The sequence below is a fragment of the Vigna radiata genome, chromosome 4, assembly GCF_000741045.1.
Source record: "Vigna radiata var. radiata cultivar VC1973A chromosome 4, Vradiata_ver6, whole genome shotgun sequence".
Classification (NCBI taxonomy): domain Eukaryota; kingdom Viridiplantae; phylum Streptophyta; class Magnoliopsida; order Fabales; family Fabaceae; genus Vigna; species Vigna radiata.
Window position 1 is genome coordinate 17,171,524 of NC_028354.1, and position 13,762 is coordinate 17,185,285.

Consider the following 13,762-nt stretch of genomic DNA (forward strand, 5'->3'; position numbering starts at 1 on the left):
CGGCATATATACCAAATCATTTACACATTAAATATTATTGTAAAAATCCTTTACTATATATTATAGTAATAACATTTTTTTTATTAATTTCTTTTAGACATTTATGAACATATTATTTTCTATATTTGTTATTATTAATTAAAATTTGGCGAAATGTGATCTGTAGTGTACTATCATCTTTCACATCATTAGATTCATATGAAGTCGTAAGTTTATCGTATGCTGATTAAATTATTTCAAAAGTCTATCCTATCATTTATTTGTCCTCCAATTGATTGGTTTGCTGAGTTAGTTGGCTTAGATTTGACCTAGCAGCCTCCAAAAGCTTCCTTAATCATCCATAGAGGTAAAAGTTCAACAAAAATAATATACATAACTGAAAACCCAAAGTAAAAAATGTTATTTTTTTTAATATAACTATTGTCTTTTATCAAACTGACTGAATTGTTAGAATGTCTTTGATAAATACCATTCTTTATTAAAATCGAAAGCCAAAAATCAAAAACAGAAAACTAAAAATAATACGCAACTTATTTTGATACATGAAAATAATAAGTGATAGTAAATTGAAAAGATAATATACAACTTATTTTGATGTTTTTATATGACAGATATTGAGAGAGAAAGAGTAAAATTTTAAATTTTCTTAATTTTCAAATGTTAATTATTGTTGTACTTTAATTAAATTGTGCCTATACTCTCAGTGAGATTATTAAATGTGTTAGTTAGTGTATCTATGTCCCGTTATTATGACTTCTTTCAGTCTTCATTGGATAAAATAAGAGCAATATAATTGAAGAAAGATGACATCATATTTATTGAAAAGAGGAAAAAAAAAACATTTAAATCAGTTAATAAAAGCCTCTAAATGCAACCAACCCCCAACGCCGGTCATTTCCGCAACCTCCACCCACCTCTGCAACACAAATTACTACTGAAATCTTTTCAATATTTTTTTTAATTATTCCTATATTTAATTCTTGTTTCGGGTATTGGATACAACAATGATTTAAAATATTTTTTTACTTTTACATTTTGATGTTGTATTTTTCGTATTAAAGTAATATGTTTTCCAAGCAATTAGAGAATATCCACTATAAGTATTCTGATATTAAAATCAGTTTAAATTTAATGAGTTAAAACACTTAATATTATAATAAATACATTATACAAAGTCTCAACAATTATATTTTTAATTTATGAAGATGCTAAAGTCGTTGTCGAAGACAAAGTATTTATACATTCAACCGGAAGAGGCCGTTAAATACACTTTTAACTCTCTTGGATTCTTAAGCATAATTTTCATATTTTTTAAGAGTTGGTTTGGTTATCTTTTGATGATTTCACAGGTGAATTCGATATAACTCGTAGTGATAGGCCTTTTGTAAGTCAATCATTACTAGATCGATCCCACACTTGCACAATTCTTTAAAGCAATACAAATTCACTCAGTCAATCTTTACAAACTTTCCTTTTTAATCCATTAGATTGTGTTTGCCTTGATCAATCTGAAATGAATTCGCCCTTAGCGTGATAGGTATAGGTTCATGCGATGAATTCATTCTTGACTTAACCAATTTTAATGATGAGGGTTCGACAATGATTCTTTTAGAACTGATCCTTTGCGGGTTCATTGAATGGTGCGGTAGGGGTTCTTTGAATGAACTCTTCCTTAACCATTTTTAATGGTGAACATTCCTTATGGGTTCTTTTAGAAAATTTCCTTAATCAACTGTATATACTTGAACAATAGGGTTTGTTTATAATTTCTCCTTAACTGATCATATGTGATGGAACTATAGGGTTTTTTTTAGAACTCTTCCTTAACATATTAGTTCATTGGTGTGACAAGAGTTTATTGGATGAACTTTTCCTTAACCGACCACTATAGTTACTTCATATGAGAAGAAGAAACATGCTTTATGCCCAACTCCTTCTAGAACTCCCTTACCTTCCTATCTATGACTTGTTGATTGTTATCTGTGACAACTACCTGAGGCAGTCCGAATTGACAAATTATGTTCTTCCAAACAAAGGATTGTACTTGCCAAGTAGTTATGATAGTTAAGGCTTTTGCTTCTACCCACTTGGTGAAGCAATCTGCTACCACTGAGATGAATTTCTTCTAAGCTCGACTGACCAGAAATGGGCCAACAATATCCATTTCTCGCGAACGACCATGGGGAAGACAATGTTGTGCAGCTCTAAAGAAGGTGCCTTAACGTCATTGACGTGCTCTTGGCATCTAGTGCATTTTTCAACAAACCTATTGTTATTGGCTTCGATTGTTGGCCATAAGTATCTTACTTGTAGAACTTGCTCTTTCATTATGCGTCAACTGATATGCATGACGCACACGTCGTTGTGTAGCTCATCCATCACATATTGAGCTTCTTCCTTAGGAAGGGCGTTGAAGATCCCTTCTTATAAAGGTTGTCACCGATGACAAAATGAACAATTTTTAGTTCCTAAAGGGTTAGGGCGTTCTTAGCTTGCAATGCCTTTAACTCTTCTTCATACTTATTTTGCATCTCATCCATCTATTTTTGCATCCTCCGTTCATTTATCTCAAATCCATCTAATTTTCCAAAACTTCCTCCAACACAACGTTACTTGTCATGCTCCTGGTGGTTAGCATGTGGTAAGGAGTTTCTACTTGGTTCTATGGTGGACGCCAAAATGTCTCTGGTGTAAGGTTGAACGTCTATTTAAAACAATTTCTTGGTATTCACACTTCGATGTTGCCTTCTTTGTGTTAAGGTAATTTGTTTACCACCGATCGTGAAATGCATGCTAAAGTTTCTTAGATTCTAAAGTCAGTTTAGATTTGATCGTTTAAAACAATCAATATTATAATAAATGTATCATAAAAAGTCCTAACAATCATACTTTTTACTTATGTTAAAAGTTTTTTCCATAAACTTTTAATTAAAGTCGATCTAATTACGATCAAATTCTCTTTAAACTTAATTACTAATCTATTTATGCTAATTAAATGTTTAACTAATTTTAATCGTAATCGATAAATTTTCTCCATGTCTCGAACAATCAGTCCGTCGACTCCTATTATGTTTGGTATGTACCGTGGGTGCATACAATACAATTCTATTTGGAAATATAAAAGAATTATAAAATAGTTTTACTACCAGTTTAAAGAATCATCGAAAATTATAAAAATTAGAATTATTAAAATACAATTGAATGCTGAATGAGTGCATATCCCCTATACGGATACGCCCCACGCCCTAAAAGTTATTCTAATTTCTAATTTAGCATGATGGCTTAGGTAAAGAAGTTAATTATGTACTTATGTCAATCTTATCTTATATAAGGAAAGTTATGTTTATGTCCCAAGCTTCGTGCCAAAAAAGTAAAGTCGTGATATCACGCGTAAATCTATATTTTAAGGTGCATTTAAATCTGTTCTTTTAATTCAACAAATTGTTGCAAGGGGAAATCAAACTATATGGTGTGAGTAAAATCTAAATCATTAGGTATTATTCTTAAAGATACATTAAAATTTGTCGTGTAAGCGTTTTCAATTGCGTAAATTTCCCAGTTCCATAAGGGGACATGATTCTTGTTTGTCATACAATTATTAACTTATTAGGTACGCAATGATTTAGCAATTTAGTATTAAATTATTTTTCCCTTTAAAGTTAATGTAGTTAATTAACTGAAGTTCATGGACGCTTAATTATATTTTGAATGAAAGATTGGGTTTTGGCTTCTAAAATACCAACTAATTTATTCAATGATTTTGCAAGTCGGAAGCCAATTATAAGAATTATTAATACGTTATCTGTTATATACTTACCGATAAATCATGATTATGAGTTTGATGATTGGTCTATTCATCATAATGAGAGTATTTTGTTAGTTATATTGGAAACTCGATCGATCATGGTAAGGTAGGAACATTTGGGGTACCTATATATTTAGAAGAATACGATTTTCGATTTGAACATACATGGTGAGTTGTACGCAACCAAGTGTTTCCTTTAGTTTGGTCCCTTTTGTATATAAATATACTTTCTTTCTCTACTTTTCTCCCTCCATTTACGCAACTTGGCCCACCCCTTGTGTGTATTTGAGCTCCAAATCTAAAAAGCAATTCCATTTCTTCTCCTTCATCTTCTGTTCAACCAATTTGAATATCCACACAACGCAAAGGTAGTTCGTCCTTTGTTAGCTTTTTCATTTTTTTCCTCGTATCTCCGAGCAATGTGTAACTAAAGCAAGAGAAGCTGTGTTTTTGTTTTGTTGTAGGGAAAGGAAGAGGTGGAGATGTTTTGGGGGGCTTGGTAGTGATCATGGGTTGTGCGAGTTCAAAGCAAAAGCGATGTCGGCGTTGCAATGCTCCTTATTCTCCTGCTCCCAGAAGCTACTCAATGCATGTTCACCATCCACCTCAGGAACAAGGTGATAGCTATCATGTTGTGGCACTCACTTCCACGACACTGGGCACTCTAAAACTCAATTCTCCTGCTCCAACTCACAGTTTCGCTGGGAATTGTGACCACGATTTCAGGCTTTCCAATGGTAAGGTTGGTAATGCCGAAAGTTTCAGGTTTGATAGTGAAAGCTTTGTCCATAGGCCGGAGGCGAAAGAGAAGAGTGAGGAATTGGAGAAAGAGAAAAGAAAAGAGTTCTCAATGGGGTTGATTGAGGCCAAGACTTGGTCTAGCATGATTGAACAGAAGTTGCCGAAAGTTTTTCCCAAGACCCCAATTAGAACACCACCCGGTGAGCCTGAGACAATCAACACATGGGAACTCATGGAAGGCCTTGAAGACACCACCCCTTTCCGTTCTCCGAGTCACTTCCGGAGCTTCACCTTTGATGTCAATGGTGATGACGTTGGTGATGTTGATCCACCCAAAATGAGTGTTGTCGCTTCTCCAAAACCCATGTGGCTTCTGATGACTGAGGAGGAATCAAAACTCACTCCTGCAATCTCAGACTTTGACCCTGAAATGATTTCTTCCTTCAGAAAGTCCTTCCAACAACTCTCTCCAGATAGTCCTTTCCACCTTCGACCGGCACCGGGTGATGAAGATGTTCATGGGACTACAAAGTGGTCCCTATTTGAGGAAAATAAAACAAAAGGTGATGATGTTTTTCTGGATGATTTGAAGGTTGATGATCCATGTGGGAAAGATAAGGTGGTGTTGTATTTCACTAGCTTACGCGGCGTGCGAAAGACATATGAGGATTGTTGCCAAGTGAAATTGATTCTGAAGGGATTAGGAGTGAGGGTGGATGAGAGGGATGTGTCTATGCACTCAGGGTTCAAGGAGGAGCTTAGAGAGTTACTGGGTGAAGGGTATGGTGGTTTAGGATTGCCAAGGGTGTTTGTTGGGAAGAATCACATTGGTGGAGTTGAGGAAATTCAGAGGCTTCATGAGGATGGGAAGCTTGAGAAGCTTTTGGGTTATTGTGAGAAGAATATTGAGGACAGTGTTGGATGTGATGGAGGGGGAGTGTGTGAGGCTTGTGGGGATATAAGGTTTGTTCCCTGTGAAACCTGTTCTGGAAGTTGTAAAATTTACTATGAAGGTGATGAAAACGAAGAAAAGTATGTTGATGGTGAGGTGGGGGAGTATGGATTCCAGCGTTGCCCTGATTGCAATGAAAATGGACTAATTCGTTGCCCCATTTGTTGCTGTTAGTTTCCCAATTCCGGGAGATACTTCCAAGAGGTACTGAAACAAAATTTTGAGTCTTTGTGAAATTTTGTTGTACAGTAAAGTCTTTATGTGTTGGATATTAGTGAGGAGTGAATAACGTGTTCACATCACTCTCTCTACATAATCAGTGTAGTTTGCTACATAGATTATACTTTTCATTTTCCCTTTTGTATACCATTGCCTTTCTTGCAAAGTCAAAGAAGAAATGCAGAAGAGAATTATAAAGTTGATTGGTATCGTTTGCATTCTTTCACTTCATGATCTGTCTTCTTTACAAATGTGAATCTGTAATGTTTGAAAGTTATTTCATGGTAGGCTCTGAAACTTTTCAAGCCTAGAGTTGAACCAAATGCACTTGAGGGTATAAGGTTTGTGAGCTCAATGCAGTTGTCATGCTTCTCATCTTTTTGACCACTTCACTATTTGAGAACGTGGATGGCTAGCACATATTTTTCTAGTCCCTCATTTTAAATTTGGGTTACAATTGATTGGTTACTGATATAATCTATTCGCTCTCTGCTTTAATGGCATATTTTTATATTTGTTTTGAACTGATTGTTTTCTAAAGCATTTTAGTGGGGGCATAAAATATCATGCTAGGAGGACATAGTATAGGTCAACTTTGGAAAGAGGCTTGCGATTGAGTCAAATCATGCTTCTCTGGATGGAAAAGCACTATATTTACATGTGAACTTATCACAACCTAGTAGACGATTTCTTTTAAAAGTTCCTTTAAAATTAAACAAGTTTCAAAAGCAAAAGACAGTTATATGTTTCTTTCTTTTATTCTTCTCAGCCATTAAGTTAGAGGATTGGTTTTTGGCTTTCAAGAATATTCCTACAAGAGACTAATCCATCAACTTACCATCAAACACCAAAGAGAAATACTTTTCTTAACGGGTTTTTTTTATACACGTATAATAAATTTGAGAGCATTAATATAAAGGAATTTAAGAGCATTGCTATGAAATCTAATAATCTGTGGAAGAAAATGACACTGCATGGTCCAGATGGTCCAAAACATAAAAGACAAGAAGGAACACCAATTTTGACTTGAGGTTTCATCACAGCATATCTCCAAAGAAGCTGTGGAAAATTGTGAAAAAGCATTAAGACTTTTTCTTGGTTGTTCATTACGGGGCGTTGCCATATTTGAGACACCCTATTATGTGAAATAATTAATATAATTCATAGGTTCACTATTAGAAATCCATGTGGTGCCATTTACAAAAGAATGCACCGCTAGGACCGCCTGCATCATACAAATGATCTGTGCCAAGGAAGCAAAGCTTTTTTTTTTTCCTTACCTACTTATGTCCTTTTTAGTCATCCTCATATAATGCAATCAATGGCCATAGATGCAAGAAAATCAAGATAAGCTACACGTCCCTTGCCGTCCAATCAAGATCACAACACACTTAGGTAAGAGGTAGATGACAACTACAGTGCTGAATTGTTGTAAATGCAGATAACTTATTTATGAGGAGAGCAATGTTAGATGTAGAATACACAAACTATAACATTATTTTTCTTATGATTTCATAAAAATCACCTAACATTGTTATCGACCCCCTACAGCTATAAACGGTGTTGAAAGTCTTACATCGACTACAAATAAGACCAATCTATAATATATAAGTTGGGTGCAAACTTCACCTTAAAAGCCGGTTTTATAGGGTTGAATTAGGCTTAAAACACATCTTCTAATATGGTATATCCTAGCGATATTTCTTGTTTCTTGGACATTTCTATTTTACCCGTTGTTGGGCTGCTATCAGACCATCCATTTCTACTATCACACTCGAAATGTCTATACCTTAATGTGATTTTGTGGAGTTGAGTTAGACTTAAAGTCCACTTCTAATAAACAGTTTCAGTTAACAAGGATCAATGCATCGTCACAAAAAGGTGTAGTACTAGATTGGCATGAAAATTTTTCACATAATAACAAGTGATTGAAGGAATTTGAGACGTCAATATAGCTGAAATGTTATAATTCACACTAATATCATGTCTGACATGACCTTGTTTAGAGATTGGTATGAACATAATAACATAGTGAGTTTATCATAGTAAAACTAGCTTACCTTTTAGGACAGAGAAGTTATATATCTAATAGCTAACATAACATGAGTGAAAAAGTTTCACTAATATGATTTGTAAAGAAAAGAGTCCATGTATGAAAAAGAAACCAACCAACCACTACCCGACTTTGATGGTATATAAAGTATTGCAACTGGCAGATTGTCGTAGGAATGGAAAAGGAGGAGACACATTTTGACAGTACCCATTCACCAAACCCAAGCAACAAGCCAATCCCTGATGAACGATACATAGGATATGTAATCAATGTGTACTATTAACAAAAAATGAAAAGAATGGATAAATGTGGTTACATTTTCCTATTGACACGGTATCAGGATCAACAAGAAATAGTACATTTAAATAATTGAGAGCAGTGCATGTAAGTTATTATTATTGGACCAAAGTAAGTCGACTACGCAAAACAGTGGTTGAGTCGTATAGAGAATGATAATTTTTTTGCATTGTATGCTGGCTATAATGCCTTTAAAAACATAACAATGAAGTTGGCAGGGAATCAATCACTGCATACAAATATTAGAAAGTAGTTCACATGTTATAATGTAAATTGTTGGTTACTTATGTTTTGATTGTACCAACCGTGGGTTGAAGAAGACAACGTGAAAAGATGTTGATGCAACAAATCTTCTGACACCATAAATTAATTATTTTTTATGGAGGAAGCCAAGCAATGTCTATTTTTCATCTTTTCTGCAAAGCATATCTGGTTTGAAGTGCCTTCTTTATTACAGTAATCCTTTTCTTTTCTGAGTAACTTTCTTCAATTCTTTCTTTTATGAATAACAAATGTGGTAAAACAAGAAGACAGCTTCAATGATACCAAACATAGTGTTCATGACATGTTTGAACGCTAACAGAAGCTCATTGTTAGCCATCACTTTAGATGTGCACATAAATAGGAATCAAGCAATAGTTGAGACTTACCTTGTTATTTAACATCTCTAGTATGAATGAAAGTATTTTTGTAATCATTCATCTCACCACCTTTTATCTATAATCTATGATCATATTAAATGGGTGTGACTCGCATCTCCAAATCACATCCAAGCAAATTAAGAGAGCCTAAAAAGCGTTACCATTAGCTATTTAAGAGAGCCTTTAAGAAAATTACTATTTCCACCACAGTTAATCCATCTAAAGCATTCCCTTCATATAAGTTTTAAAACTGTTTCATATTCTCATATTTTGTAAAACGATACACATATATAAGTGGCTTCTTACCATGGATTCTTAAAAATTACTGATATGAACATTTGCACCAGATGAGTAGCCACACTTGTAAAGCAAGTTCGTGCCTTATAATACAGTATATATCAACAAACAAATGATGCTATTTGTTTGTGTCCAAAGACTCAACATATTACGCAGCAGTTTTTGTTTGGAGTTTCATTTCTTTTCATTCTGACCCAAATCAGCAGCTGCTTTGGCTGCACGTGTCAACATATCTGAAACCCAAAGAGCACCTTTGGCAAAGTACCTACTGTTGGCTATAGCATTTCCAGCTGCCACAGCAGCTTTACCGGTAACTGATGCAACAACTATAGCTGTTGTCCCTGTGACTGTTGCAGCTGATTTGGTGAAGTCTGTGACATGATACTTCTCATCCACAGATTTAAAAGTTTCAATGCCTGAATTAATGGAATCAGTCAAGCCAATTTTATTGCTGAGTTCAGCAACCTTTGATGAAGCTGTAGACGACACATTATGAGATTCATCAAAAGCTTTTGCCATGACAAATGCATCTTTTCCTAACACATAGCCCTTAGCCACCATTGTTTTGACAACCACCTGAGCCAGAGTTAGTGCTTCTCCAGGGGAAGAAACAAACTTATCCATGCGATCATCCTGTCAATGAAAACGACCGTTAATCAATTCTTGACCTCAAACAGCAAGATTCTTTTAATGATGAATTAAGGTAATATGTAAAACTACTTACAGCATCAAGTGCTACATCAAGATAGAAATTCGTAAGCCAACTTCAAAGTGCATAAAACCTCACTAAACTCATGGAGTTAACAAATTCTACCGACTATTAACTAAAATAGATAACCATACCATTAAGTTGCTAATAAGGATGAGAAGGAAATAAATGCAAGAAACAAGAACACAAATCAAAATATGTTAGAAGCACTACATTCTTTAGTGCATGAAAGGCATGCCAGAAATTTCCACGTTGAGAGTAGTACTGAGACATTGTCATGGATTTCAGTTGCATAAAAGCCTCTAGGACATGACATACTAGTAAGTTATGAGAAAATCCAAATTCCAAAATATAAATTCCTATTTAGTTTAAGGATTTCACTAAAAACTGCAAAAACAAAGGGTCTCTTTTGCACTTTATTCCATGTTCTCCTTCAGAAACATAGGATAAAAGGTGATTTTATTTTTTTTAATTATTAGTGAAAACATAAACAATAACAGCAGAAAACATTTCTGTGAACACAATAGACCATAAATTCCCCACAATTGATACTGAGCCATATTGCAGAAAAATAAAGACTGTCATAATTTTTTATGAATTTTTATGAATAGGCATAAAAAGCTTCTGTCAGTTTGGACTAACTAAAAGAAACAGGCGATTCTGAGGATTTGAGGCATACTTGTGAGATTGTAATACTGTCTTCAGGCTTTGATACATGTCTATCCCAATTATCATAGTCATTTACGTAAGCTTCATAGCGTGAAATGAATATACATTGGTCCAATATCATTGATCCCTGAAACAGCATTGAACCAAATATGTAGGTATTAACAAACAATATTCAAGTGAGAACAAATTAACAATGCCACAACACTGAAATATTAATTTCTGCAACATCAGAAGATGAATTTGATTTAAAAGAGGTTCAAGTAATACAATATTTCAGTAACAAATATTCTCTAATGAAATGGAAATTTCATATATTATTATTTTTTATCATCCTTTCTTGAACTATGTTAATAAAAGAACACGATGCAACAGTGATTGTCATCATTATCTACATTCTGAAGTTTAAAACATCTCGAAACAAAATTGTGAGAAACAAATGAAGGAACTTGTTGTATGTTATGTCAATCCATGATATCCTACAAGAAGAGGCAAGCAAGTAAGAGAATCAATAAGCAACTTACATTTAGCAATAGTGCAGTTTCAAGTGCATAGGCATCCCGATAAGTCACATATGCAGTAGATGCATTTTCATCAGATCTGTATCACGAAAAAAAAAAACTAATTATTCATATTGTTTCTAAGAAAGCTTGATATTGTAACTACAAAGTCGCCTAACAATGCTATCCTTTAGGCTCTGCAACTTGCAAGTATAAATCTTTCTGCAGAACTATACTGCGAAATAACGGAACATCTTTGAAGTATTCGATCCAAGCATGCCAATTATTATTGAGTGATTAGGGACACAGAATACAGACTCAAAACAACATATTTTTGAATGCCCTTCAATTACCTAAGCCAGAGACTCCTATGTAACATACTGATCAAGACTTGATTTTCTACATCTGTCGCATTTTCGTATGACTTGTCTCAAATATTTACATTGGTGGTGGGATAGATTAGATAGTAGAATGGGTGAAACACAATCACCAAAAGGAAAATGAAGATTCTGATTCATTATGTTTGTAGTCTACCATGCTAATCTGAGTGAGGGGCTCCTAGATCATAACATCTATCCAATGAAAAGGTCCAATTTTGATACCCAGAAATTTACCAGCAAAAGTAACATTACCTTATTATTTCAACATGCTCAATTAGACCACAATAAGCAAAAAAATTGTGTACATCGTTCTCTGTTGCTCTTGGAGATAAGTTTGTAACTAGAGCAGTATAACCGTCGGTATACATACTTGTCAAGTGACTCAATCTCAAAAGAGAAAAAGTAGGAGCAGGTTCAAGAAATCTGCAGAAAGTAAACCACGTAAAAAATATTGACTGACTACTCTATAGAGGAAAAGATGTAACGATTATTCATGTAACTTCAGAAACTGGTAGTGGGAATAAGCTTGCTTTTCCCTTTGATCTCTCCATCAACAAGGCTATGCATTGGTACGTAGAACAAACAATGAAGATAAGCAAAACTACACTAAATGATAGAAAACATTATCTATAATTCAGTAGCATACATTATCTATCATTCAATAGCATTCGCTTCATCTTCAAGAGATTGTAAATTTCAAAACATTTGGTGGTCCCCAACAGATATCAGCCTCAATTTTAACACAGAACTATGCCACAGATCACATGACTATCATTTCAATTGTTTTATTTATTATTCTAAACGGCAGATGAGAATGAAGACTGCCCATCAACTAAAGACAATTTTTTTCACGCTCAAGCAAACAATGGAAACGAATCCAGCTCAATCAAATTTTGTAATGTTAAACTGGATTTGGAATCACCACCAGCGCAACTGACAGCATCAATAAAAACCATTGAAAAATACACTGATTTGATCCACAAAAGAGACAGAACAAGAAACTAAAACAAAACAATCGAAAAATAGACAACATCAATATGAGAAAACAAAAGTACTTGTAGAAAACTATAAACCAAATACCAGAAAGAGATTGAAAATGGTCAGATGTTTTACCTGACAATTGTTGTCGGCGAACTGAAGCAGGGGAAAGTTTAGAGAGAGAGAGAGTATGTCAGCAGATAATGAATCCAAAGTGGATTTGTTTGGTTTTGTGATTGGAGCAATGGAAAATGATAATTTTGTTCACGCGCCTGACATTTGTCTTGTGTAACATTCTGGTTGGTTGATCATACATGCAATAGAGTACGTGGATTGTTAGTGTTTTTCAATTCAACTGGCGCGTAATACTTATTGTTGTCCTAAGAGCGTGAGCGATAGATAAAGTTTGCGCCATTGATTTCTTCTAGATTTATTATTAGTATGGAACTAGATTATAGTGGTGGGTGGCAAAGATTAATGCAAAAGTGAGGTGGGTGTTAACAACTATTTATTTGAGTTGGATACAAATTAATTTTGAATTAACCTTTTAATTGAAGCTAACACCATTAAAATTGATTACAAATATATATTTTTCACATTCAACTAAATAAAAAAAGTTAAAAAACTGTTGAAACCCACCACGAGAAAAGCCTGAAATTGATTACAAATTAAAATTTTTTAAATGAGTCTCATCTATGATTTTGTACTTTTTATGTAGATAATAAAAATTATATTAAGAGAAATATGTTGTTAGCACTAATAAGAAAAATTGTCTTGTTAGCCCTACTCCAAATATTTTTAGTTAAAATCACTATTTCTATAATTGAGTTAGAGGTGTGTTCTTAAAATTTATTATAAATAATATAGATCAATTCAAATATTCTTTATTAATATCAAAACGAATTCGCACAGTATTTGCAGATGTAACTTAATTTCGATTTCAAATATGTTTACACTCCATTTCTGGACACAAACTTTAAATTTTGATTTGGGCCGAATGATAAAACAAAGTCCAGCGCCATAATATATTTTTGGATCATTGCATGATTTGATTTGATATTCCAAAGATATTGATGGACTAAAAACTAAAGATAATTATTATTTTAATCAAGGAACTATTAATTAGTACACTTAGGAACAATTTAAATATTTTTTTCAAAAATAAAATGAAAGTATATTTATAAAAACTAGGGTGTTAATAACAAAAATCAACCTTAATGGAGTTTGGGCTCCTAAGGACTGGACTTGGAAATGAAACATAGCAGTATTTTGGGTTGCTCCCTCCACCTCCACCTATACTCTCTCCACCTTCCCAAAACTATAATTTTTTTAATTACAAAATTAACTTTTTTTACTTTTTAATTTTATTTATTCAAACCCTACCATTTTCACTGGCATCACTCTTTTCTCTCTACACCACCACACCCTTCTCTCCAATTTTTTTATATTTCAAAAGTAATCTTCACCTCCTTTCACTGTGCTGCTTACCCCACACCCCCTACTTCAGAGAATTTCATTTTTTTC

The 13,762-nt window shown here is 33.9% G+C and overlaps 2 protein-coding genes across 3 annotated transcripts; one reads left to right on the forward strand and one right to left on the reverse strand.

Annotated features, from left to right (window-relative positions):
- Positions 1-3,925: 3,925 nt before the first annotated feature.
- LOC106758693 (uncharacterized protein At3g28850) lies at positions 3,926-5,935 on the forward strand. Its single transcript, XM_014641652.2, has 2 exons — positions 3,926-4,173; positions 4,270-5,935. The coding sequence occupies exon 2, from the start codon at positions 4,314-4,316 to the stop codon at positions 5,670-5,672; it is 1,359 nt and encodes a 452-aa protein (XP_014497138.1). The 5' UTR covers positions 3,926-4,173; positions 4,270-4,313; the 3' UTR covers positions 5,673-5,935.
- Positions 5,936-8,944: 3,009 nt separating this feature from the next.
- On the reverse strand, positions 8,945-12,509 carry LOC106758061 (binding partner of ACD11 1). 2 transcript variants are annotated; one of them, XM_014640969.2, is made up of 5 exons: positions 12,374-12,509; positions 11,513-11,683; positions 10,905-10,980; positions 10,394-10,510; positions 8,945-9,638 (listed from the first exon to the last, which is right to left on the reverse strand). In XM_014640969.2, exons 2-5 carry the CDS (start codon positions 11,626-11,628, stop codon positions 9,180-9,182), a joined length of 768 nt encoding a protein of 255 aa, XP_014496455.1. In that variant the 5' UTR covers positions 11,629-11,683; positions 12,374-12,509; the 3' UTR covers positions 8,945-9,179. The 2 variants fall into 2 exon arrangements, with proteins under 2 accessions (XP_014496455.1, XP_022635710.1); XM_022779989.1 differs by lacking the exon at positions 12,374-12,509 and adding an exon at positions 11,907-12,299.
- Positions 12,510-13,762: the final 1,253 nt, after the last annotated feature.